The sequence below is a fragment of the Harmonia axyridis genome, chromosome 6 (genome assembly GCF_914767665.1).
Source record: "Harmonia axyridis chromosome 6, icHarAxyr1.1, whole genome shotgun sequence".
Taxonomy (NCBI): domain Eukaryota; kingdom Metazoa; phylum Arthropoda; class Insecta; order Coleoptera; family Coccinellidae; genus Harmonia; species Harmonia axyridis.
Window position 1 is genome coordinate 518,689 of NC_059506.1, and position 23,791 is coordinate 542,479.

Consider the following 23,791-nt stretch of genomic DNA (forward strand, 5'->3'; position numbering starts at 1 on the left):
TTTAAAAAAGAATTAAACTGTCTTATCTTATCTGATGAAGTCACATTCATTTCAAGAATTATTCATCTAATAATAAATTAGATAGTTAAAAATTCTTAGAAATGCCAATAACCTCATTAGGTAAGCCATTATATATATATATATATATATGGCAAATAAACATTTTAAAAGTAGGTACTTAAGATCTCAAAAGAGGAAACGTCAAACTTTTGTTGGTTACCTGATGATGTCACGGTCATTAAAGCTAACAGTGTATTCGACTGGCTGCACCAATGCGAAATAAATCGAATTTTTTCAGTGCTAAATGACGTAATTAGTTCGAATTGATTCGCTCTGGTGCAGCCTGTCAATACGCTATAAGATGCATAGGGTTTTCTATGCATCTTAATTAAAGTATAATTTAACTTTCTAATAGCTATCTCAGATATCCATGATAATTTGAGAATAAACTAAATTTAGGTTCTGTTACTAGCAAATACTTGTTGTTTAAGGGCCAGCAATGAATAAATAATACGAAAAAAAATTATTAATAACATAAACAATTTTAAAATACTTGAAAAAAGTCTAAATTGATTTTTGCTTATCTGATGACGTCATGGTTATTAAAAGATTATTTAATTATCTACCAATAGATAGTAAACTCTTTCAAGCACACAGAATCTCCATTGAAATATAACCTGAAAGCACAGCCAAATTTTTTTTTTATTTTCTAAATATTTTTTTAGTGATTATTGGTAAAGGGGCAATAGAATGAAACGTAGTACAATCAAAAACAGATTTTTTTCTACTGAAGTACAGTTTTTGAGGTGGTATATCTTATGTACCACCATGCAATATAAGAAACTCATAACAGTATCGAAAATATTGAAGTTGAATAAAAAATTTTTATTTTGCATGATACTCAGCAAAACAGATTTTAGATTTTGACAGACATAATGGTACACTACAAGTTTTTTGTACTACAATGGTCACATCTTCTTCTGGATGCGTATATCGGCATGTGCGAATTATATTTGTTTTTTATTTCTGGATGCACGGAAGGAAATTGAAATTGTTCGATAAATATCGATACTTTCATTTCAGATACTATCGATAGTCGATATTTTCAATACCGCTACATGTATATTATCTATATTTAAGAGTATCAAATTCGCTATTTCTTAATATTTCGCACTATGATTTCGACCTCACGAAACTTATTATACTTTTTCATTCGGTATTATCTCTCAAAATTATTTCATTAAAAACTCTAGTTCCATTAGTCGAAAATCCTGATTTAGCGGACTCAAAAATAAATATGTAGAGCAGTTTTGAAATTCTACACATCGAAAATAAAAAGTTATGTCTCCACCTTTCTTGAAGCACAAGAAATAAATAGACACAATAAAATTGGAATTTAATTCAACGGCCGTTTTCAAATATCTTTCTGCACCTAAACGTCTGAACCATTTATTGGTAATTGCTGGAATTCCCAAGATCCCTTGTACCTACCCCATATTTACCTATTCAATAAGTAGTATTTTCAGTTTTGAAATTATACATATTGAAGATATGCGAACTACTAAATACCTATGTCGTTTTCAACATGATCTGTTCACGATTAATCTGGATTTTCGAATAATAATATTGAAAAATATCGAATTTGACACTCTAAAATAAATATCGACTGCCTTCGATATGTAGAATTTCAGAACTGAAGTATCTACTTCATTTTGAAAACTACTAAATATGTGTTTTCACCTGAATCTGGTCACGATAAATCAGAATTTTTGACTAATTCAACTAGATCATAATATGTTTCGTGTGGTCGAAATCAATATGCGAAATATTAATCGTTTTCAACTGAATTTTATCACAATAAATCAGGATTTTCGACTAATGGAACCAGAACATAATATCTTCCGTCTGCTCGAAATCATGATCTGAAATATTGAAAAATATCGAATTAGATACTCTAAAATAGATATTGATATGTAGAATCGTAACACTAAAATTCTGCTTAACGAAAATTTTCCATAAAAATGGGAGCTAAATGTGTCGTTTTCAACTGAATATCATCATCTGAATCTTATTATTCATTTCATGTTAGAAAAACTTTTTTGAATTCAATAGAATTTTCTCACACCAAAATATTACCTACAGCGACATATATATCAATATATCGATATTTTTACTCTTACATATTTCGATAGCGTCAGAAAATATCGATTGTTTTCTGTCCCTTGCCCATCCCTAATCGAAATGACAAGTGTTCATCCATATTGGCGCTAAAACAAAATATAACCTAGATGCACGGTGGTACAAATCTTGAACACATACGTTCATTCGCCAGAATAATTTAGTGAAAATAATCCGAATGAAGGAAATTGAATATTCCAGAAAATAACGTTGGAAATCAGGCGGTGAATGTTTAAACACTGTGTTATATGAAAAACAATGTCGACAGCTCAGTTTACAGTCTACAAAATCAACAAGTCTGCAAGTTAGTTTTACAATTAACTAAATCAAATCCTCCACAACATGCTATGACTAAGATGTCTAAAAACATGGTGTATGCACTCGTCAATTTTTGAATGCAATGACATTCGACCAAATTGAGAATATTAGTTTGAATTTCAAATTGCGAGTGATGCCAATTAAAACATTGAAACAATTATGGCCCTCTTGGAAGTATGTCAATCATATGCTCTTAGGATGAATTTATGGAATAGCAAAAGAATAAAAGTATTCAATCTCAATCACATGAAAATTTGTCTAGTGGTATGTTTCGATGTGAGTTTGAATGACCCGAAGAAGAAGTATTGTTCGATAGCAGCAGTCTTTAGTGGGAAATGATTGTTGTCATTATAATGGGACTATTTTGTGAAAACTTTTTTAAACACGGGCTTTATGAATAATCTGGACTTTTCAAAAAGAATGTTGATTTTAGTGAAGTATCTTCTTATTATCAGAGCTGTGCCAAAGCTCAGTAATTTGTAATCAAATCGAGGAGTTGAGGTGAGCTTATTCAAATAACTTCATTTTCAAACTAAGTTGGCTAGTACTTCAATTCTAAAATCTGAGACATGACATCATAGTAAATATTCATTTCTGTGGTTTTTATTCCACAACAGAACAGAGTTGCATTCAGCCAAAGTACCCAATTTTTTGAATTTCACAGATAATTTTTTTTTTAAGATCAAGTTATTCGAAAACGGCGCTTTGTACGAGAAAATATGAAGAATACTTTTATTTTTCAAATTAGCCAAATATTCTTCAATGAACGTTCAAATTACTCTTAAGAGTTGGTTTCTTCGAATTTCTGGTATTTTTATGGGATGTAATGTTCATAATAAAGAAACAGAAGAATGTGTATGGAATCTTGTGTTCGGGGAATAATAGCTTTTTCTGCTTCAGAAGTCGACGGAAAAAGGCGTCTGCTCGAAGGATAGGACTTCATAATCGGGGTGCTTTCGCAAAGCGCCAGACCTTGGAGGCTGGTGGTAGGTCGGCTTGGAAGAATTTGCCACGGAGAACTCAAAGGATGGAGCTGGTTGCTTAGCAAGAAGAACCTGCTGAAGGCCTCTCAACATCTTAAGGAATTGTGTACACAGTGTGCCTTTATGTATCCGTCTTCGGTGCCCTGCATCCTTAGCGCTTGCCTGGTCAGTCTGGAGCCAGATACCACCTTGAGGTGAGTTTGTCATAGAGAACATTAGAAATTTTAAAATTTGGTTTAGGTAATTCTAAAAATATTTTTTGTGAGGTAATATAAATAACTTAATATCTCCCATTTTTTATGGATGAATGAGATGTCACTTTGACATGTTATACATATATGTTGAACTCATGGAAGAATGTCAATGCCTTCTGCACTTGTATTATAAAAAATATTTGCATTAAAAATAAACTTAAATCCATGCGCATTTCTAAGACATACTGTGAAGCTCTGATATATACATAAAAAAAGACATTTAATCAGAAATTGGTTACCACAAATATCCGCTTTATCTTGGTGAACAAATTTTTTATTATCCCCGTATCACATTAGGCCTTCTTTGTGTCCATTTCTGAATGAGCATGCCTATTCTTGACTATTGGATCAAGCGAAATCAATTCTAATTCAAATGCCATATATGGCTGAGATTATTTTTGAAATATATTATTATTGTTTTATTCAGAACATTCATCTACATTTTTAATCAAATGACGCTTCATTAGTTAGCTTTAGGGGGATTGGGATGAAGAAAAATTTTTAAATAATTTAAATATATTACATTTTATTTACACAATATTTATTCCATGTCAATGATTATATCAAAGATCCTTACAAAATTATACAATTAAAAAAAAGAAAACCTTCCGGATGGAATCGATGAATGATTCATCGATTCGATTTCATGTCAAATATCCGGAAGGTTTTCTCTATTATCAGTGATGTCCTACATAAGGGGCAGGACTCATTTGAATGCGCAACCCATTCCTGCAAGCACTCCTTATGATAACAGTGTACGCATCCCGTGAGGTATATGTCTCCTGATATGTCGCTGAGACAAACGCTACATTCTCCATCTAGTACGCCCCTAGAAAAAAAAAATATACGTATTAATTTGTTGTTTGATAGGTACAATATGATTATTATTCATTTCATACACATTTCTAACACATATAGAATAAAAATTACACAGGTACAGTGCAATTATGATATTTCAAGAATTGTTAAAAAAATTTGATGTAAATCCTTACCTTTTCATAGATTCTATCACTGTTCTATTAAGTTCCTCCTCTGTTAAATTATAATTAACAGGGATGAAACAAATTGCGTCGAATAAATTTTCAGACATTGTGAATTTAAATTAAACACTGTTCTACTAACTTCTACTAAGTTTAGCAAGACACTGAATGAAAACATAGGGAGAACAGAACCATGAAGCTAAAGATCTTCATAGAGCAGATACCTTTTTCTTCTTCTTTTCTTTGGGATCTAGGATTCTATTCTCAAACTTATAATATTGATTTTGAACGATCAAATTGATGAAAACATTATAACAGTATGCCATTAAAAGATTAATTATTCATGTATTTCAAACAGAAAAAATTATTTGGATGAATATGTTAAAATTTTGATATATTTACTTGAACACAGATTCACAATTAGGGTGAAGATCTTCATAGAGCAGATACCTTTTTCTTCTTCTTTTTCTTGGGAAATTTTTTATTATCCCCGTATCACATTAGGCCTTATTTGTGTCCATTTCTGAATGAGTATGCCTACAGGCCTATTTTTGACAATTGAATCAAGCATCAATTAAACATTTTACCCTGATATATCAAAATGCAGGTCGACCAACACCATTTTTATCTGTTTGATGTGGCATTGCTCAAATTATAAAGGACACTTTCTATAACAGCGTTTGTGTTTGCAATTCATGTTTTGTTGATTGTGGAATTGTATTAATGGCGAAAATATTAATCTTTCAAATATTTATTAACAAATCATGAATATAACTTCAAGGTTTGAGAGAATTAATTCTGTCAGCAAAAGATTTTGAGGTTTCATGAGAAAAATATTCGCGAATTATCATTATATTTCGTTTCTTAGTTGAACTTTTCAATATTTAACCTAAATAATGTCATAAAAAATATGTTTCTTATTTTTGATCAGTTATAAAAGTACTTAAGAACTCAATTTAAGCATTATACTATTACTTACTAAATAGATAGTTAAATAATTCTTGAAATTTTTTCTTAAACTTTAAAACTATCCGTTTTTGTAACTAATAGATGGTTTAATAATTCCCTGAATGACTGTTATTATTAGATGAATAACATCAGTTTGATGTCTTCTAAGTATTCAAAATGTTTTTTAAGTCAAACTATTATAAATATCTTACTTTTGAATCTTCTAATTATTCTTAGTACATTTGGACGTAATAAGCCGTGTAGTTTATTGTATTTTTAATAGGGAAATATCAAATTGTTTTCAAAAATGTGAATTCAAGTCGAATCATGTTGACATAATTTTTATTGAATTATATTAACAACCAGTTTTCCAAAAATCGTTAACTACCTACTTTTATGTTGAAAGACTTGAAATTCCTGTACTGATGTGAATTTTTCTTTCAGATATATTTTAGAGGGTTACAACGGTTGATTGTAGAATTGTATTAATGGCGAAAATATTAATCTTTCAAATATTTATTTACAAAACATGAACATAACTTCAAAAACAACTTCAAGGTTTAAGGGAATTAATTCTGTCAGCAAAAGATTTTGAATTTGTTTAATCTTTATTAGTCAATTATTTTTGACATAATATGTACATATGTACATTCATGAAAGACATGTTACATGCAAAGTAAAATATAAAATATGTCCCATTCTACATTCCACACTACACTGTATTTTGTAAAATATTTGAGAATAAAACTACTCTTTTTGCGATAAAAACAGACGTTAATACATATGTGCTTTCAACACTGTCAGTTAAACAAAACAATTAGCATTTTAGACCGTCGTATTGCCGTGAAACCCCGAGGGGGACCACCTAACAGTATAGGTGAATCCTAGACGCGTTTCGTATAATGCGAATTTTTTCGGTTAATCGGGATTTTATTTTTCAATAGTTTGTTTCGGATTTTGGAAAATCGCGATTCGTATAATCGGGATTGTACTGTATATCTGATTCAATTCATCACACCGGTACAATTAAACATTTTAAAAAAGAATTAAACTGTCTTATCTTATCTGATGAAGTCACATTCATTTCAAGAATTATTCATCTAATAATAAATTAGATAGTTAAAAATTCTTAGAAATGCCAATAACCTCATTAGGTAAGCCATTATATATATATGGCAAATAAACATTTTAAAAGTAGGTACTTAAGATCTCAAAAGAGGAAACGTCAAACTTTTGTTGGTTACCTGATGATGTCACGGTCATTAAAGCTAACAGTGTATTCGACTGGCTGCACCAATGCGAAATAAATCGAATTTTTTCAGTGCTAAATGACGTAATTAGTTCGAATTGATTCGCTCTGGTGCAGCCTGTCAATACGCTATAAGATGCATAGGGTTTTCTATGCATCTTAATTAAAGTATAATTTAACTTTCTAATAGCTATCTCAGATATCCATGATAATTTGAGAATAAACTAAATTTAGGTTCTGTTACTAGCAAATACTTGTTGTTTAAGGGTCAGCAATGAATAAATAATACGAAAAAAAATTATTAATAACATAAACAATTTTAAAATACTTGAAAAAAAGTCTAAATTGATTTTTGCTTATCTGATGACGTCATGGTTATTAAAACATTATTTAATTATCTACCAATAGATAGTAAACTCTTTCAAGCACACAGAATCTCCATTGAAATATAACCTGAAAGCACAGCCAAATTTTTTTTTTATTTTCTAAATATTTCTTTAGTGATTATTGGTAAAGGGGCAATAGAATGAAACGTAGTACAATCAAAAACAGATTTTTTTCTACTGAAGTACAGTTTTTGAGGTGGTATATCTTATGTACCACCATGCAATATAAGAAACTCATAACAGTATCGAAAATATTGAAGTTGAATAAAAAATTTTTAATTTGCATGATACTCAGCAAAACAGATTTTAGATTTTGACAGACATAATGGTACACTACAAGTTTTTTGTACTACAATGGTCACATCTTCTTCTGGATGCGTATATCGGCATGTGCGAATTATATTTGTTTTTTATTTCTGGATGCACGGAAGGAAATTGAAATTGTTCGATAAATATCGATACTTTCATTTCAGATACTATCGATAGTCGATATTTTCAATACCGCTACATGTATATTATCTATATTTAAGAGTATCAAATTCGCTATTTCTTAATATTTCGCACTATGATTTCGACCTCACGAAACTTATTATACTTTTTCATTCGGTATTATCTCTCAAAATTATTTCATTAAAAACTCTAGTTCCATTAGTCGAAAATCCTGATTTAGCGGACTCAAAAATAAATATGTAGAGCAGTTTTGAAATTCTACACATCGAAAATAAAAAGTTAACTAACTAAATCAAATCCTCTACATGCTATGACTAAGATGTCTAAAAACATGGTGTATGCACTCGTCAATTTTTGAATGCAATGACATTCGACCAAATTGAGAATATTAGTTTGAATTTCAAATTGCGAGTGATGCCAAATATTATAAACACAGCAGTTCGGTTCGAATAATCTATGTTCTAACCTAAAATTTTCATTTACAGTTTACACTGTTATTGTTATAAGATATTTGTTATGAAATGAAGCATTTGATTTGTTCCAACTATCAGCCATCAGTATGAAAATATGGAAATATGTAAAATATTCTGGCTCTGTAATCAATGGAAAATGTTAGACTCCACTTGTAATCAAATTTGTTCTTAATGTGTACCTACATTATAGCCAACTTTACTACTTAATTCATCTTGATTTTGGCATTGAAAATAAATGAGAAGTATTCAATATAAATATCCACAATAGAATATTATCCTGTTTCTTTCAACTCGCCTAATTTGTTTTCACATTAAAACAATTATGGCCCTCTTGGAAGTATGTCAATCATATGCTCTTAGGATGAATTTATGGAATAGCAAAAGAATAAAAGTATTCAATCTCAATCACATGAAAATTTGTCTAGTGGTATGTTTCGATGTGAGTTTGAATGACCCGAAGAAGAAGTATTGTTCGATAGCAGCAGTCTTTAGTGGGAAATGATTGTTGTCATTATAATGGAACTATTTTGTGAAAACTTTTTTAAACACGGGCTTTATGAATAATCTGGACTTTTCAAAAAGAATGTTGATTTTAGTGAAGTATCTTCTTATTATCAGAGCTGTGCCAAAGCTCAGTAATTAAAGAAATAGATCTCTCGCTCAACACTTGGTGAAACATCGTTATTAATAAATAAATAAAAACACTTGACTATACGTTCACAAAGCTCAGTAATTTGTAATCAAATCGAGGAGTTGAGGTGAGCTTATTCAAATAACTTCATTTTCAAACTAAGTTGGCTAGTACTTCAATTCTAAAATCTGAGACATGACATCATAGTAAATATTCATTTCTGTGGTTTTTTTTCCACAACAGAACAGAGTTGCATTCAGCCAAAGTAACCAATTTTTTGAATTTCACAGATATTTTTTTTTTTTAAGATCAAGCTATTCGAAAACGGCGCTTTGTACGAGAAAATATGAAGAATACTTTTTCAAATTAGCCAAATATTCTTCAATGAACGTTCAAATTACTCTTAAGAGTTGGTTTCTTCGAATTTCTGGTATTTTTATGGGATGTAATGTTCATAATAAAGAAACAGAAGAATGTGTATGGAATCTTGTGTTCGGAGAATAATAGCTTTTTCTGCTTCAGAAGTCGACTGAAAAAGGCGTCTGCTCGAAGGATAGGACTTCATAATCGGGATGCTTTCGCAAAGCGCCAGACCTTGGAGGCTGGTGGTAGGTCGGCTTGGAAGAATTTGCCACGGAGAACTCAAAGGATGGAGCTGGTTGCTTAGCAAGAAGAACCTGCTGAAGGCCTCTCAACATCTTAAGGAATTGTGTACACAGTGTGCCTTTATGTATCCGTCTTCGGTGCCCTGCATCCTTAGCGCTTGCCTGGTCAGTCTAGAGCCAGATACCACCTTGAGGTGAGTTTGTCATAGAGAACATTAGAAATTTTAAAATTTGGTTTAGGTAATTCTAAAAATATTTTTTGTGAGGTAATATAAATAACTTAATATCTCCCATTTTTTATGGATGAATGAGATGTCACTTTGACATGTTATACATATACAGGGTGAGTCTTTGACTTGTACATATATTTTAACCCAAGATTCCTGAGGTCAAAAGAAACACTTTTTTCCTTTACCATTTTTTCCGATTCGGCCCGGTTAAAAAGATACAGGCTTTTAAAAATCGTTGAAAAAATGTGATTTTCGGCTATATCTCATAAATGGTTGTATCGAAGGAAATGATTTTTGAAATATAGCTTTTTTTTGATGTGATACATCTTATCCGAACACAAGATTCCATACACATTCTTCCGTTTCTTTATTATGAACATTATATCCCATAGAAATACCAGAAATTCGAAGAAACCAACTCTTAAGAGTAATTTGAACGTTCATTGAAGAATATTTGGCTAATTTGAAAAATAAAAGTATTCTTCATGTTTTCTCGTACAAAGCGCCGTTTTCGAATAACTTGATCTTAAAAAAAAAATTATCTGTGAAATTCAAAAAATTGGGTACTTTGGCTGAATGCAACTCTGTTCTGTTGTGGAAAAAAAACCACAGAAATGAATATTTACTATGATGTCATGTCTCAGATTTTAGAATTGAAGTACTAGCCAACTTAGTTTGAAAATGAAGTTATTTGAATGAGCTCACCTCAACTCTTCTATTTGATTACAAATTACTGAGCTTTGACACAGCTCTTATAATAAGAAGATACTTCATTAAAATCAACATTCTATTTTGAAAAGTCCAGATTTCCCATAAAGCCCATGTTTAAAAAAGTTTTCATAAAATAGTCCCACTATAATGACAATGGTCAATATCCCACTAAAGACTGCTGCTATCGAACAATACTGTATTCTTCGAGGGTCATTCAAACTCACACCGAAACATACCACTAAGTACATACTAGACAAATTTTCATGTGATTGAGGTAAAATACTTTTATTCTTTTGCTATTCCATAAATTCATCCTAGAGCATATGATTGACATACTTCCAAGAGTGCCATAATTGTTTTAATATGAAAACAAATGGGTGAGTTGAAAGAAACAGGATATTCAACTGTGGATATTTATATTGAATACTTCTCATTTATTTTCAATGGCAAAATCAAGATGAATCAAGTAGTAGAGTTGACTATAATGTAGGTACATATTAAAGAACAAATTTGATTACAAGTGGAGTCTAACATTTTCCATTGATTACAGAGCCATAAAACTTCATTTCCATATTTTCACACTGATGGCTCCAAAAATATTGAAGCAGATCATTATTTTTATTTTTATGAGATAGTTGGAGCAAATCAAATGCTTCATTTCATAAAGGAATTACTTTCTATCAGAATGCACACTTATTTATTTTGTATCCACACAATTATTTTGGAAATTGTTTTTAAATTTCTCGAAAATATGTATGGAACTTCAATATTCTGTTGGATTCTTCAAATCTTCGATGATTTTCATTTCATGCTAACCATAATATCAAATAAAATATCATAATAAAAACAACAGTGTAATCTCACTGTTAATAAATATTTTAGGTTAGAACATAGATTATTCGAACTGCTGTGTTTAAATTTGCAACACTCGAAATTTGAGGTTCAAACTTAAAACCACAGACTACTAGCACAGATTACTAGTTAGTCTGTGTTAGAACTCAGATGAATATTATTTATTTGAGAATGTGAGGTTGAATTGTACGTAATGAAATAAACAACGATATATTATAAATGCGATATAATAAATGAATGGATATAAATTATGAATATCAGAGCTAAGCTAATATGGGTGGTAATTCGTTGTGATTATCGAAAATGAAATAGAAAATCAACAGAAAAACATTTAATCTTTATCGTCAATGAAATTGGGATAACTCATTTATTGTATTATAAATACTACTTTGTTCAACAAATGGAATGTTAAAGTGAGTTTATGATGATTTTCCAATCTAGTAGCTTATTTCCAAGGTTCAAACTGTATATCTTATACTTGCGAAAACTTCAGTGTTCCGGTTACCAGGGGTGAATTGACTCATTATGAAAATTTAAAATGGCTATATCTTTTTAACAGGGCCGAATCGGAAAAAATGGTAAATGAAAAAAGTGTTTCTTTTGACCTCAAGAATCTTCGGTTAAAATATATGTACAAGTCAAAGACTCACCCTGTATGTTGAACTCATGGAAGAATGTCAATGCCTTCTGCACTTGTATTATAAAAAATATTTGCATTAAAAATAAACTTAAATCCATGCGCATTTCTAAGACATACTGTGAAGCTCTGATATATACATAAAAAAAGACATTTAATCAGAAATTGGTGGTTACCACAAATATCCGCTTTATCTTGGTGAACAAATTTTTTATTATCCCCGTATCACATTAGGCCTTCTTTGTGTCCATTTCTGAATGAGCATGCCTATTCTTGACTATTGGATCAAGCGAAATCAATTCTAATTCAAATGCCATATATGGCTGAGATTATTTTTGAAATATATTATTATTGTTTTATTCAGAACATTCATCTACATTTTTAATCAAATGACGCTTCATCAGTTAGCTTTAGGGGGATTGGGATGAAGAAAAATTTTTAAATAATTTAAATATATTACATTTTATTTACACAATATTTATTATATCAAAGATCCTTACAAAATTATACAATTAAAAAAAAGAAAACCTTCCGGATGGAATCGATGAATCATGATTCATCGATTCGATTTCATGTCAAATATCCGGAAGGTTTTCTCTATTATCAGTGATGTCCTACATAAGGGGCAGGACTCATTTGAATGCGCAACCCATTCCTGCAAGCACTCCTTATGATAACAGTGTACGCATCCCGTGAGGTATATGTCTCCTGATATGTCGCTGAGACAAACGCTACATTCTCCATCTAGCACGCCCCTAGAAAAAAAAAAATATACGTATTAATTTGTTGTTTGATAGGTACAATATGATTATTATTCATTTCATACACATTTCTAACACATATAGAATAAAAATTACACAGGTACAGTGCAATTATGATATTTCAAGAATTGTTAAAAAAATTTGATGTAAATCCTTACCTTTTCATAGATTCTATCACTGTTCTATTAAGTTCCTCCTCTGTTAAATTATAATTAACAGGGATGAAACAAATTGCGTCGAATAAATTTTCAGACATTGTGAATTTAAATTAAACACTGTTCTACTAACTTCTACTAAGTTTAGCAAGACACTGAATGAAAACATAGGGAGAACAGAACCATGAAGCTAAAGATCTTCATAGAGCAGATACCTTTTTCTTCTTCTTTTCTTTGGGATCTAGGATTCTATTCTCAAACTTATAATATTGATTTTGAACGATCAAATTGATGAAAACATTATAACAGTATGCCATTAAAAGATTAATTATTCATGTATTTCAAACAGAAAAAATTATTTGGATGAATATGTTAAAATTTTGATATATTTACTTGAACACAGATTCACAATTAGGGTGAAGATCTTCATAGAGCAGATACCTTTTTCTTCTTCTTTTTCTTGGGAAATTTTTTATTATCCCCGTATCACATTAGGCCTTATTTGTGTCCATTTCTGAATGAGTATGCCTACAGGCCTATTTTTGACAATTGAATCAAGCATCAATTAAACATTTTACCCTGATATATCAAAATGCAGGTCGACCAACACCATTTTTATCTGTTTGATGTGGCATTGCTCAAATTATAAAGGACACTTTCTATAACAGCGTTTGTGTTTGCAATTCATGTTTTGTTGATTGTGGAATTGTATTAATGGCGAAAATATTAATCTTTCAAATATTTATTAACAAATCATGAATATAACTTCAAGGTTTGAGAGAATTAATTCTGTCAGCAAAAGATTTTGAGGTTTCATGAGAAAAATATTCGCGAATTATCATTATATTTCGTTTCTTAGTTGAACTTTTCAATATTTAACCTAAATAATGTCATAAAAAATATGTTTCTTATTTTTGATCAGTTATAAAAGTACTTAAGAACTCAATTTAAGCATTATACTATTACTTACTAAATAGATAGTTAAATAATTCTTGAAATTTTTTCTTAAACTTTAAAACTATCCGTTTTTGTAACTAATAGATGGTTTAATAATTCCCTGAATGACTGTTATTATTAGATGAATAACATCAGTTTGATGTCTTCTAAGTATTCAAAATGTTTTTTAAGTCAAACTATTATAAATATCTTACTTTTGAATCTTCTAATTATTCTTAGTACATTTGGACGTAATAAGCCGTGTAGTTTATTGTATTTTTAATAGGGAAATATCAAATTGTTTTCAAAAATGTGAATTCAAGTCGAATCATGTTGACATAATTTTTATTGAATTATATTAACAACCAGTTTTCCAAAAATCGTTAACTACCTACTTTTATGTTGAAAGACTTGAAAATCCTGTACTGATGTGAATTTTTTTTTCAGATATGTAATTGGTACTTGAATATCAATTTCTTCATGAGATACTGGCCTACAGAAATGAAATATCTATGAATGCATAAATAGAAAAATACAAGTAAAAAAAAATAAAAAAATTGTTGGGAGTACTTTCATGAAAGCGTGAAAATGAGCCGTAATGTAATTACCATAACAAGTCGTCCGCATATGCGACCAGAGTCACTCCTTCTATCTTATCCTCAGAACAGGGTCAAAATAAATGTTCCATATGATTGGTCCCTGCTTTGATCCCTGCGGGACTGCACTCGTCAGCCTGTACTTCTGTCATTCCTTGGTTTTTATCTTTCTCTCCCTGAGATATTGCTTCATGATGTCTATAAGGAATCCGGGTACCTCCCACCTGAATTTTAAGGTTATTCTTTTTTTTTCGGGCCTTTGGCATGGCTGCCTCCGTTTTCCTGGTGCACAGGGGAACCTTCAGCCTTCGCACCTCTTCGTCTATCCTCGCTATCATCCCCTCTGCCCTTGTCTATATCTCTTCTCCGCTCTTACCCATTACCATTAATGCCATTTTTGGTTCTGCACATAATAAGAGCTTGGCACGTAGTTCATAGTTACTATTACTAGTCCATGAATTTCACGATGCTCAATAAAGCTGCCATGCAATAACATTTGTCTTGATGATACAAGGAGACAGGGAATCTCCTAGTCAGAAATTTGAACGCGAAATTCATGAAATTAGGTTCTTTTTGATCTATTAATAAAAAATTAATAATCTTCTACTTTTCGTCAAGAAAATTGGTACTTGAATAGCAATTTCTTCACGAGATACTGGCCTACAAAAATAAAATATCTATAAATGCATAAATGGTAAAATACAAGTACAAAAAAAAATAAAAAATGTTAAGAGTGCTATCATTGAAGCGTGAAAATGAGCCGTATTGTAATTACCATAGTCACTCCGTCTTTCTTATCCTCAGAACAGGGTCAAAATAAATGTTCCATATGATAGGTCCCTGCTTTGATCCCTGCGGGACTGCTCTCGTCAGCCTGTAATTCTGTTCTTAGCTTTCTCTCCCTGAAATATTGTTTCATGATGTCTATAAGGAATCCGGGTACCTGCGCTTCCCTCATTCTCTCCACTGCCGTTGCCCAGTGGAAGCTGTTAAATGCATTTTCAATGTCGACTGTCATCATCAGTAAGCTCTTTTTGCTTTATAACATCCTCTATCTATATCCGTACTTCCCACCTGAATTTTAAGGTTATTTTTTTTCGGACCTTTGACATGACTCTCCGTTTTCCTGGTGCAGAGGGTAACCTTCAGTCTTCGCACCTCTTCGTCTATCCTCGCTATCATCCCCCGTGCCCTTGTCTATATCTCTTCTCCGCTCTCACCCATTACCATTAATGCCATTTTTGGTTCTGCACATAATAAGAGCTTGGCACGTTGTTCATAGTTACTATTACTAGTCCATGAATTTCACGAAGCTCAATAAAGCTGCCATGCAATAACATTTTTCTTGGGTATATAAAGAGACATTGAATCTCCTAGTAAGAAATTTGTACGCGAAATTCATGAAATGAGGTTCTTTTTGATCTATTGATGAAAAGTTGATAATCTTCTACTTTTCGTCAAGAAAAGGGTCAAAATAAATGTTCCATATGATTGGTCCATGCTTTGATCCCTGCGGGGCTGCACTCGTCAGCCTGTACTTCTGTCATTCCTCAGTTCTTATCTTTCTCTCCCTGAAATATTGTTTCATGATGTCTATAAGGAATCCGGGTACCTGTGCCTCCCTCATTCTCTCCACTACCGTTGCCCAGTGGAAGCTGTTAAATGCATTCTTGCAAAATATACAGTATTTTCGTCCTGCATGTGTTCCCTGTCCAATACCATATGTCCTTCTGTTCGGTGTGATAGTATTTGTCCCGATTTTAATCTTCCATCTCTGATAAATTTGAACATCTTTTTTGATGTTCCCACGAACGGTCTGAGGTATTTGATTTCTCTCATTGCCTTTGGACTTGCCATTACCGCTACGCTCCCCTCTACTTCTAGGCTTTCTATACTACCTCCATTTATTTCCACCTTATACAACGATGCTGGCCATAACTCCTCCACAATTTTTTGAGGTTATCCGGCTCCGAAATATATTTCATCTGAGTTCTTATTTCTTTTATCGCTCGTTCTTCCTCAATTTGTTTGCTATCCACTTGTATACCTATTTCGAAACCTTCCTTGTGTGTTTTTTATATTTCGTCATTTATTGTTTCCCTCATTCTGTCTATTTCTGTCTTCGTCCCGTCTGTGATTGTTTTCCCATTTAGGAGAATTTTTCCCATCAGTTCTCCTGCCGCTACTATCACTTCAATTATTTAAGCGTATCGCTGTTCATTGTTATATAGAATGAAGCATTCTTCATTATCTTTCTTTTGCATGGGTTTGTGCACAACTAGTCGAAAAACTGTCCCCTGTAGGGTTTCCGGAATTTCTGGAGTGGAAATATCAACTTCCATGGTTTCTCCTCCCAACAGTTGTGACTCTCTTCCATGCTTAATTTCTGGTGTTTCTTCTATTGGAGAGCTCGTAATAAGCAATTCTGTTCTTTCCGCTTTATCTCCGTCTGGTCATCGTTTGTGGTCACCTTTCCCCTTTTTTTCTGGTGAATTTCTCATTATTTTACTTGATTATCCGAAAATTGAGCTTTCCTTTCTTACCTCACCTTCTCGGCTCTCTGACTCTTCTCCCCTTCCTGTCATTGGCACTTGCGTCCTGGCCTGGTTGCATACCGGAGACGCTGTACAGTCGCTGAATATTGATCGGGTCTGGCTTGCACTACAACCAGGAACACCGACCGGCACTGGTGTGTGCAATCCCTGCACCGTAAATTTTTTTTTTATTGTTTTTCATCATTGAAGAATTTTTGAGGCAGTGCTATGGACACATCCCCAGTCTAGTTCAGACAAAAGTTTAACGTCTGATGATAGTGCCGCTGGCCGTAAGTGAGAATGGTATTCAGACGGCGTTTCACAAAAAAACGCTTCACAGCTACACTTTCAGGCCAGAAAGATGGGTTCATGGCCGTATCCAATGACTGCAATGGTACAACGAGCTTAAAATGGAATAAATATCTGGTCTCCTAGAGGTCAATTTTTCACATGACACACCAGGTATACTCGCACCAACATATTTCTCCAGATCTTCAATGCTAGTTGTTGAGCTTAGTCTGGATACGTGGATAAATGCAAGACGCCTCTTGAGAACCGCGAGCAGTGATTGATTGTGCCCCCGAGATGATTTCAGTTTTTTGCTATCAGAAAGCGAACTCAAATTTAAAAAGTGCTCAACTAATACTATAAAGGATGCTCTATAACTTCAAATCAAATCATTTTGAGGAAAACTCCATAAAAGAGGTACGTACGGTAGAGCGGTGGGACTTTGCCAACGGAGGTGACTTTGCCGAACTGCCTAATATTTCAAATTTCACTCAAATTCTTAAAATCATTCAACTGTTTAATCCTATCAGGTAATTTATTGTACAATTTAATACACATGGGTGCTTTTCTGATAGAGATAACCTATGTATGGGATAATGTAAGTTCTGCGATCTCAATTACTTTTAATTGTGTGAACTGAAAAAATATCTTTGTTCTTGAAAAAAAAAAAGCAAACATTCTAATACATAAATACCAAAAATTGTTAACAGTTTATTTCTCTTAAATAATCCCCTACATGATTGAATTGAAGTCATTTTATAAATATACCTCGTCACCCTTTTTTGTAACACAAACAATTTATTGACCTCTGAGCTTGATCCCCAAAATATAATGCCATATCTTAAAAGGCATTCAAAATTTGCAAAATAAACTGTTTTTGAATTATTTAGACTCAAATACTTTGATAATGTTCTGATTCCAAATCCTACACGACATAGCTTCCCTGATAGGTAATCTATGCGATATGACCATTTAAGGAAACCATCCAAATATACCCCCAAAAATTCAATTGACATTACAACCATTTAAATCCAAAACATTTTCCCTCCTTTTCTGCGATCTGCTTGTACTAAATAGCACAGCCGATGTTTTACTTTCATTCATAAATAATTTGTTCTTTGTAAACCTTGATTTTAATTTATTATATATTGAGAGTGTTTTTGCCTTGATACCATCAAAATCATCGCCACCAATCATCAAATTAGTATCATCAACAAAAGAAGTTAACAATTTTAGGATTTCTTCAATTACATCACATATATCTATTAAAAACATTATGAATAGAGGTACTCCATAATTTGATTCAATTATATCTGATTTTACATCTTTGCCATTTTTAACAATAGACACTCTCTGCGAACGATCGGAAATATATGAGGCTATCCAGTCTTTTGCACTACCTCTAATACCCAGTTTTTCGAGTTTTATTAAGAGAAAAGGTCTGAACAAATAGTCATAAGCACTCGCCAGATCAACAAACAAACTTTACTCAAGTTTATCCTCCTCAGGAAGTCTTATAACCTTTTCTGTAAACTGATATAATGCAGTCTGAACAGATCGACCCTCCAAGTAGCCATGCTAAGAGTCATTAAACAGATTGCATTCCTTCATGAATATCAACAATCTTTCACACATTACATGCTCAAATATTTTGGAAAAACTGGACAGTATTATGATATTAATAATAATAAAGTTTATTTGCTTTCAACACGACCTAATATAATATTCTATTAAATATTGCAAATGAACATGATGAACAGAGGCTCACTAGAGGTTAGTTCTGATAGATGATGATAGATAGGTCTGTAACTTTCAAAACAAGTATCATCTCCTTTTTTATAAATGGGTTTTATCAACGCTAATTTCAAGTTCTTGGGAAGAATTCCAAACTTAAGAGAATTGTTGACTATATATGAAATGACACCCTTTATCTCATCTGCACAATATTTCATAATATTGACAGGTATACCATCAACGCCACTACAGTATTTATTCTTTATTTTATTGATTATTTCGACTATTTCATTAGGATTAGTTGGATGTAAATGAATTCATCTGGGGTTATTTGGTAAATTACAAGAAAAGACTTCATCACCCAAATCACTTAGCATAATGGGAATTTTATCAACTAAGAACTTATTATATTTTTCAGCTATACTATCAGCACCTTCACTAAAAAAAATATTTTTATTTTTACTTTCTGTACCTCTTATATCATTACAAATCGACCACATTGTTTTATTTTCATTGTTCGATGACTGAATTTTCATATTATTATTATTACATGGAATAAGAGCTGAGGTTGGTAACCTATAAAAGCTCAGAAATGGAAAAAAAAATTAAATTAAATAGAAGTACATTAATAAACTAAAGTAAACCAAAAAGCACAAAGGTAAATATACAAAGTCACCGCCGAGTACACCATCCATCGTATAATATATATAATTGGTAATTCGGAATAAGGACTACAGAATCAGAAATATCAGTATGCAACCAAGATTCAGTAATGAAAATGAGCGATGGACCATGCACTCTAACAAATGAGAGAAGTTCATGATATTTCGAATGGAGAGATTGAATGTAAGTATAAATGAAACTCTATTCATGCATGGCACCACTACCACTCAGTTTTCTGGAGTCTGGGATACAATTGTTGGCTCTCCTCTGACGTACTTTATTGTCAAGTCCCTTTCTCCGGACATTATAGAAATTGGTGTGAGGAGTTTATCATAATTTTGTTTTTCAATATTGTATAAAGCTTTATAAGAACTATCATGTGATTTTAAAGTGAGCAAAATGTCTAATTTACACTTACACTCCCTCACCTCCTTTGTGTCATAATAATTTTTCGAATTCTTTTTACCCAATTTAACCAATTTCAATGGAAAATGCTCCTCAAATATTAAAAAAAAAAGGATTTCATAAAAGACTCGCACTGTAAATCAATATTAGATTCTTCAGTCGAAAATACTGCTTGCCAGCCCTCCTGTTTCAGACCATCACGGAAATTCATTTTATATCCTCTTCATAATAAAATCTACGATAGACTAACCTATTGTTATTATTTTCTTTACTCATGACAGTAAAACTTATTTTTTGTCCGAAATGATCTGAAACTACAGTACTGAGCACTTCTGAATCAGCACTAAAATTAACAAAAATATTATCTAAGCAAGCATATACTTCTACCTTATACTCACAAGGATATTCTTTAGTTTTATGAATAATAATAATTGTTTTAGCCCTTTTTAAGTTATTATGATGTTTAGTTTTGGCAACGTCGCAGATTCTGGGAAATCGAGACGTATGTATTGTCAAATGAAGAAATAAGATGTATCGGTTCATCGGCGGTCGGAAAGAATAGTTAAAGGTTGTTAGTATAAAGTTTTCGGTGTTAATCAAAACGGTTTTGATTATATTCACGGACATTTTAAATATATTAGGATTACAGTTCATTAGAAGGTCAGTTTGCATTGTATAAGTCCCATTTTGTTCCATTTCAATCCTTTACCCTGTTCCTTTACTTCCTTATACAGTGCGGTGCTGTGTGGAAGCAAGAGAGCAGTTTATATTGGTAAGACAATTTATAACATCATTTTATTGGTTCAAATATAGGGAAAATGCAACAATAATAATGTTTATTTGAGAACTCTCTGTTACAAATAAACTTAATCACAGAGATAGCTAATCTATCTGTGCGTGATACAATAATGAACCAAAAAATATTTCTTGCAACTTTCAATGAAAGAAAAAAATATTTAAATATCCCAAAGTAATTGTATGGAATTCCTGTCCGATCCAATGGCATTGGCTCGATTGGGGCCCAGCTGCGCCATCTCCTAGGATGTCGACATTACTAGGTATAAATAGGTAGCATGTATGTAGGTGTAACGGCCCAATATCTAGTTTCAAAAAGTATGCCATTCATATTATTATTACACCCTGTAAATGTCAAATCCTTGAACATGATTGTGCTAGACACGCTTTCGAAAAAATTTATCTTCAACACACAAATTAAAATTCACATAAATTAGAGTCGACCACGCAGTTGTGAAAGATATCATTATTCTGACTAGATGGCCTAATATACAGGGTGTTCCTAAATTGAACGTACAAACGAAAAGGGGAGATTCCTTAAGTGAGTTTAAGAAAAAAAAGTCCCATAAACATGGGGTCGCAAACGTTTCGTTTTCGAGATACAGAGTGTTTCTTGTTCTTGTTGTAATACATTTTTTGTGTTGATTATACGAGTTTATCGAATCTTTATGAATCATCGCTACAGATCAGGAAAATTTCCATAAAAACTGACACTGAATTCATTCACCACAGCTTACAAAGTGGCCTTCCCATCATAATTTGGATTTTCACGAGGATTTCGAGAGAATCGTTCAAAATTTTTCTTCTCGAAATCGTTGGTAGATACGACAAAACTACAAGAGACCGAAAAGTTTAGTATGAGGACAAAGCTTCTTTTTACATTTTTCAAATTAACAGTTGCTTACCAAAAAAAAGTTCTGCAGAAGAACAGGTGGCAGTGTTCCAGAGAAAATATCACCCTGTAGATCTTCTATCGAAATTGCCATGTCACGTGGTGAGAACTCTCAAATGTAATATCTATGCCAAATTTCAGTTGAATATCTTGTGAAGTGTAGATACTATGAGAAAAAAACTTGAAACAAAATTCAAACTTCAACACTCTGTATCTCGAAAACGAAACGTTTGCGACCCCATGTTTATGGGACTTTTTTTCTTAAACTCACTTAAGGAATCTCCCGTTTTCGTTTGTACGTTCAATTTAGGAACACCCTGTATAGAGTTCTATTGCTAGACGAAACATTCAAAAATCATACATAATCAAAATAATGAAATTAGATACCGCTGCAATTTTTTGATTATTACATTCCTATTTCCTGAAATGAGAAGTTGTCTATATGACAGAATTATTTCTCAAGAACAATTTTCCTGTGGGGATGGTATACCCTCTCAAAAAGACCTGTTGAAAATTATCCCAATTTCATTCAGTTCATTGAGTCATTATTAATAAAAGTCATCAATTTTCGCTCCAGTAGTTAATGATGTTAATGATTTTCTTATGGAATAATAATTTTAAGAAAAATTACAAACAAGGTATTCATTACCTTCAGCAATAGGGATGAAAATTATATTGTAATTTTGTATCTCTTTTTTCATAGATAAGATAACAATTTCACTCATCACGTCCAATTTAATTTCACAATATGAAAATTGAATGATTCAAAGGTAAGAGAACATAATGTATTTTTCATGGCTGGAAGTCCGCAATCTCACCGGTTGAGTCTATTTCGAATTAAAGAAACTTAATTTTTTTATATTCTTTTATTTCTATACAGAACTATATACATATACATATTTTCAGATCATCTCAGATAATAATTAAAATTAGAACCCTACAATTTTTTCTGATAAATAACTTATAGCATTGCAAATAAATGCTAAATCTCCAGAATGAGAAATTGTTTTCAATATTTTTTTGGTTTGTTTTCTGATTAAACATTTTTTGATTTATACATATGTTCATATTTTAACAACCATCAGTTTACAAAGCTCTTTTTGGTACAGTAGGAATGAATTTCAAATGTCTATGTTCATTTTTTTGTTTGTTCCGGCTACAGAGGTTCGTAATCAACAAATTTGCAACTTTCTTATTTTCTTGTCCGCAAATTACTTGATTCAAGAGTTCCTTATAGTAAGATGCTCTGTTCAAAGCTTTAAAAATTGCTAACTTTTCGGCTATGGTTTTCTCTTCAATTTTCTTCTCTTCTTTCTCTCTCTTTTTTTCTTCTTCCTTTTCTTTTATTTTTCTTTCAACTACTTCTTTGCCTACTAATTGCTCCATGGCCTCCATGTAGATTTTGTAATGTATTTTGTAGCTCATTGAGCCGCTCTCCACATTACTTTCGTCATCCATCAGCTTTGAAGTCGCGAGATTGAGTATTTTCATTAAATATTCTTTCTTCCTTTTATTTTCTGCATCTGAAATAACAATTTCGTTTCGAATCAAGAGGATATTCTAATGAAGTAAGATTATTATACTATTTTTTCAAATATCTCTCAAAAAATTTAACGGTATTTGTCCAAAATCAGGAAACATAATAAACTGGTGGACACAATATTAAAACTTCCCTCGAAATCGAAAATGGCTTATAATTTCATGCCAAGATCAATTCATCACATAAAATTTCAAGTGAAACAAATATAATCCCTTCAAATAAACCTTTTCCCATTTTTGACTCTGTGTGTGATATACATACCTATCAACGCAAGTTGAGGATATAATTGCTATCAAAAATCGAATTTGAAGAAAGGCACAGCAAAATGCTGTCGATTGTAAACCCATAATTAGTAATTTATATGATAATAATTAATTTAAAAATCATTATACAGGTTGTTTCCGAATAAATCAAGAATTCGAAGACGTATTTTCAGGTCAAAATAAGACATTTTTCCATGAACAAGTGTCCGCGAATGATTCGTTACTGAACTACCGAGCAATAAGATTTCAAAGTTTTTTAGTGTTTTATTTTCAACCTTTTGTTTAAAATTCCAATAAAATGTAGCGAATTCCAAAAAATTATTCAACTCAGAAATAACAAGAGA

At 31.9% G+C, this 23,791-nt stretch overlaps 1 protein-coding gene and 1 long non-coding RNA gene across 2 annotated transcripts in view; one reads left to right on the forward strand and one right to left on the reverse strand.

The window, feature by feature from the left end:
* Nucleotides 1–2,943: 2,943 nt before the first annotated feature.
* Nucleotides 2,944–23,791, forward strand: part of LOC123681969 — a 30,177-nt gene continuing 9,329 nt past the window's right edge. The window contains exons 1-4 of the long non-coding RNA XR_006747739.1: nucleotides 2,944–2,997; nucleotides 3,397–3,673; nucleotides 9,373–9,649; nucleotides 14,185–19,735. This is a non-coding gene — a long non-coding RNA (uncharacterized LOC123681969). The remainder of the gene's footprint in view (nucleotides 2,998–3,396; nucleotides 3,674–9,372; nucleotides 9,650–14,184; nucleotides 19,736–23,791) is intronic.
* On the reverse strand, nucleotides 4,068–4,864 carry LOC123681963 (probable E3 ubiquitin-protein ligase XERICO). Its single transcript, XM_045620349.1, has 2 exons — nucleotides 4,726–4,864; nucleotides 4,068–4,562 (listed from the first exon to the last, which is right to left on the reverse strand). The coding sequence occupies exons 1-2, from the start codon at nucleotides 4,821–4,823 to the stop codon at nucleotides 4,364–4,366; spliced, it is 297 nt and encodes a 98-aa protein (XP_045476305.1). The 5' UTR covers nucleotides 4,824–4,864; the 3' UTR covers nucleotides 4,068–4,363.

What these genes read in the sequence shown, in the direction of transcription:
- LOC123681963 (XM_045620349.1), bottom strand. Translation starts at nt 4,823, where the DNA reads ATGTCTGAAAATTTATTCGACGCAATTTGTTTCATCCCTGTTAATTAT. An exon ending in GTGATAGAATCTATGAAAAG is followed by an intron (nt 4,563 to 4,725) that starts GTAAGGATTTAC and finishes TTTTTTTTCTAG; the next exon opens with GGGCGTACTAGATGGAGAAT.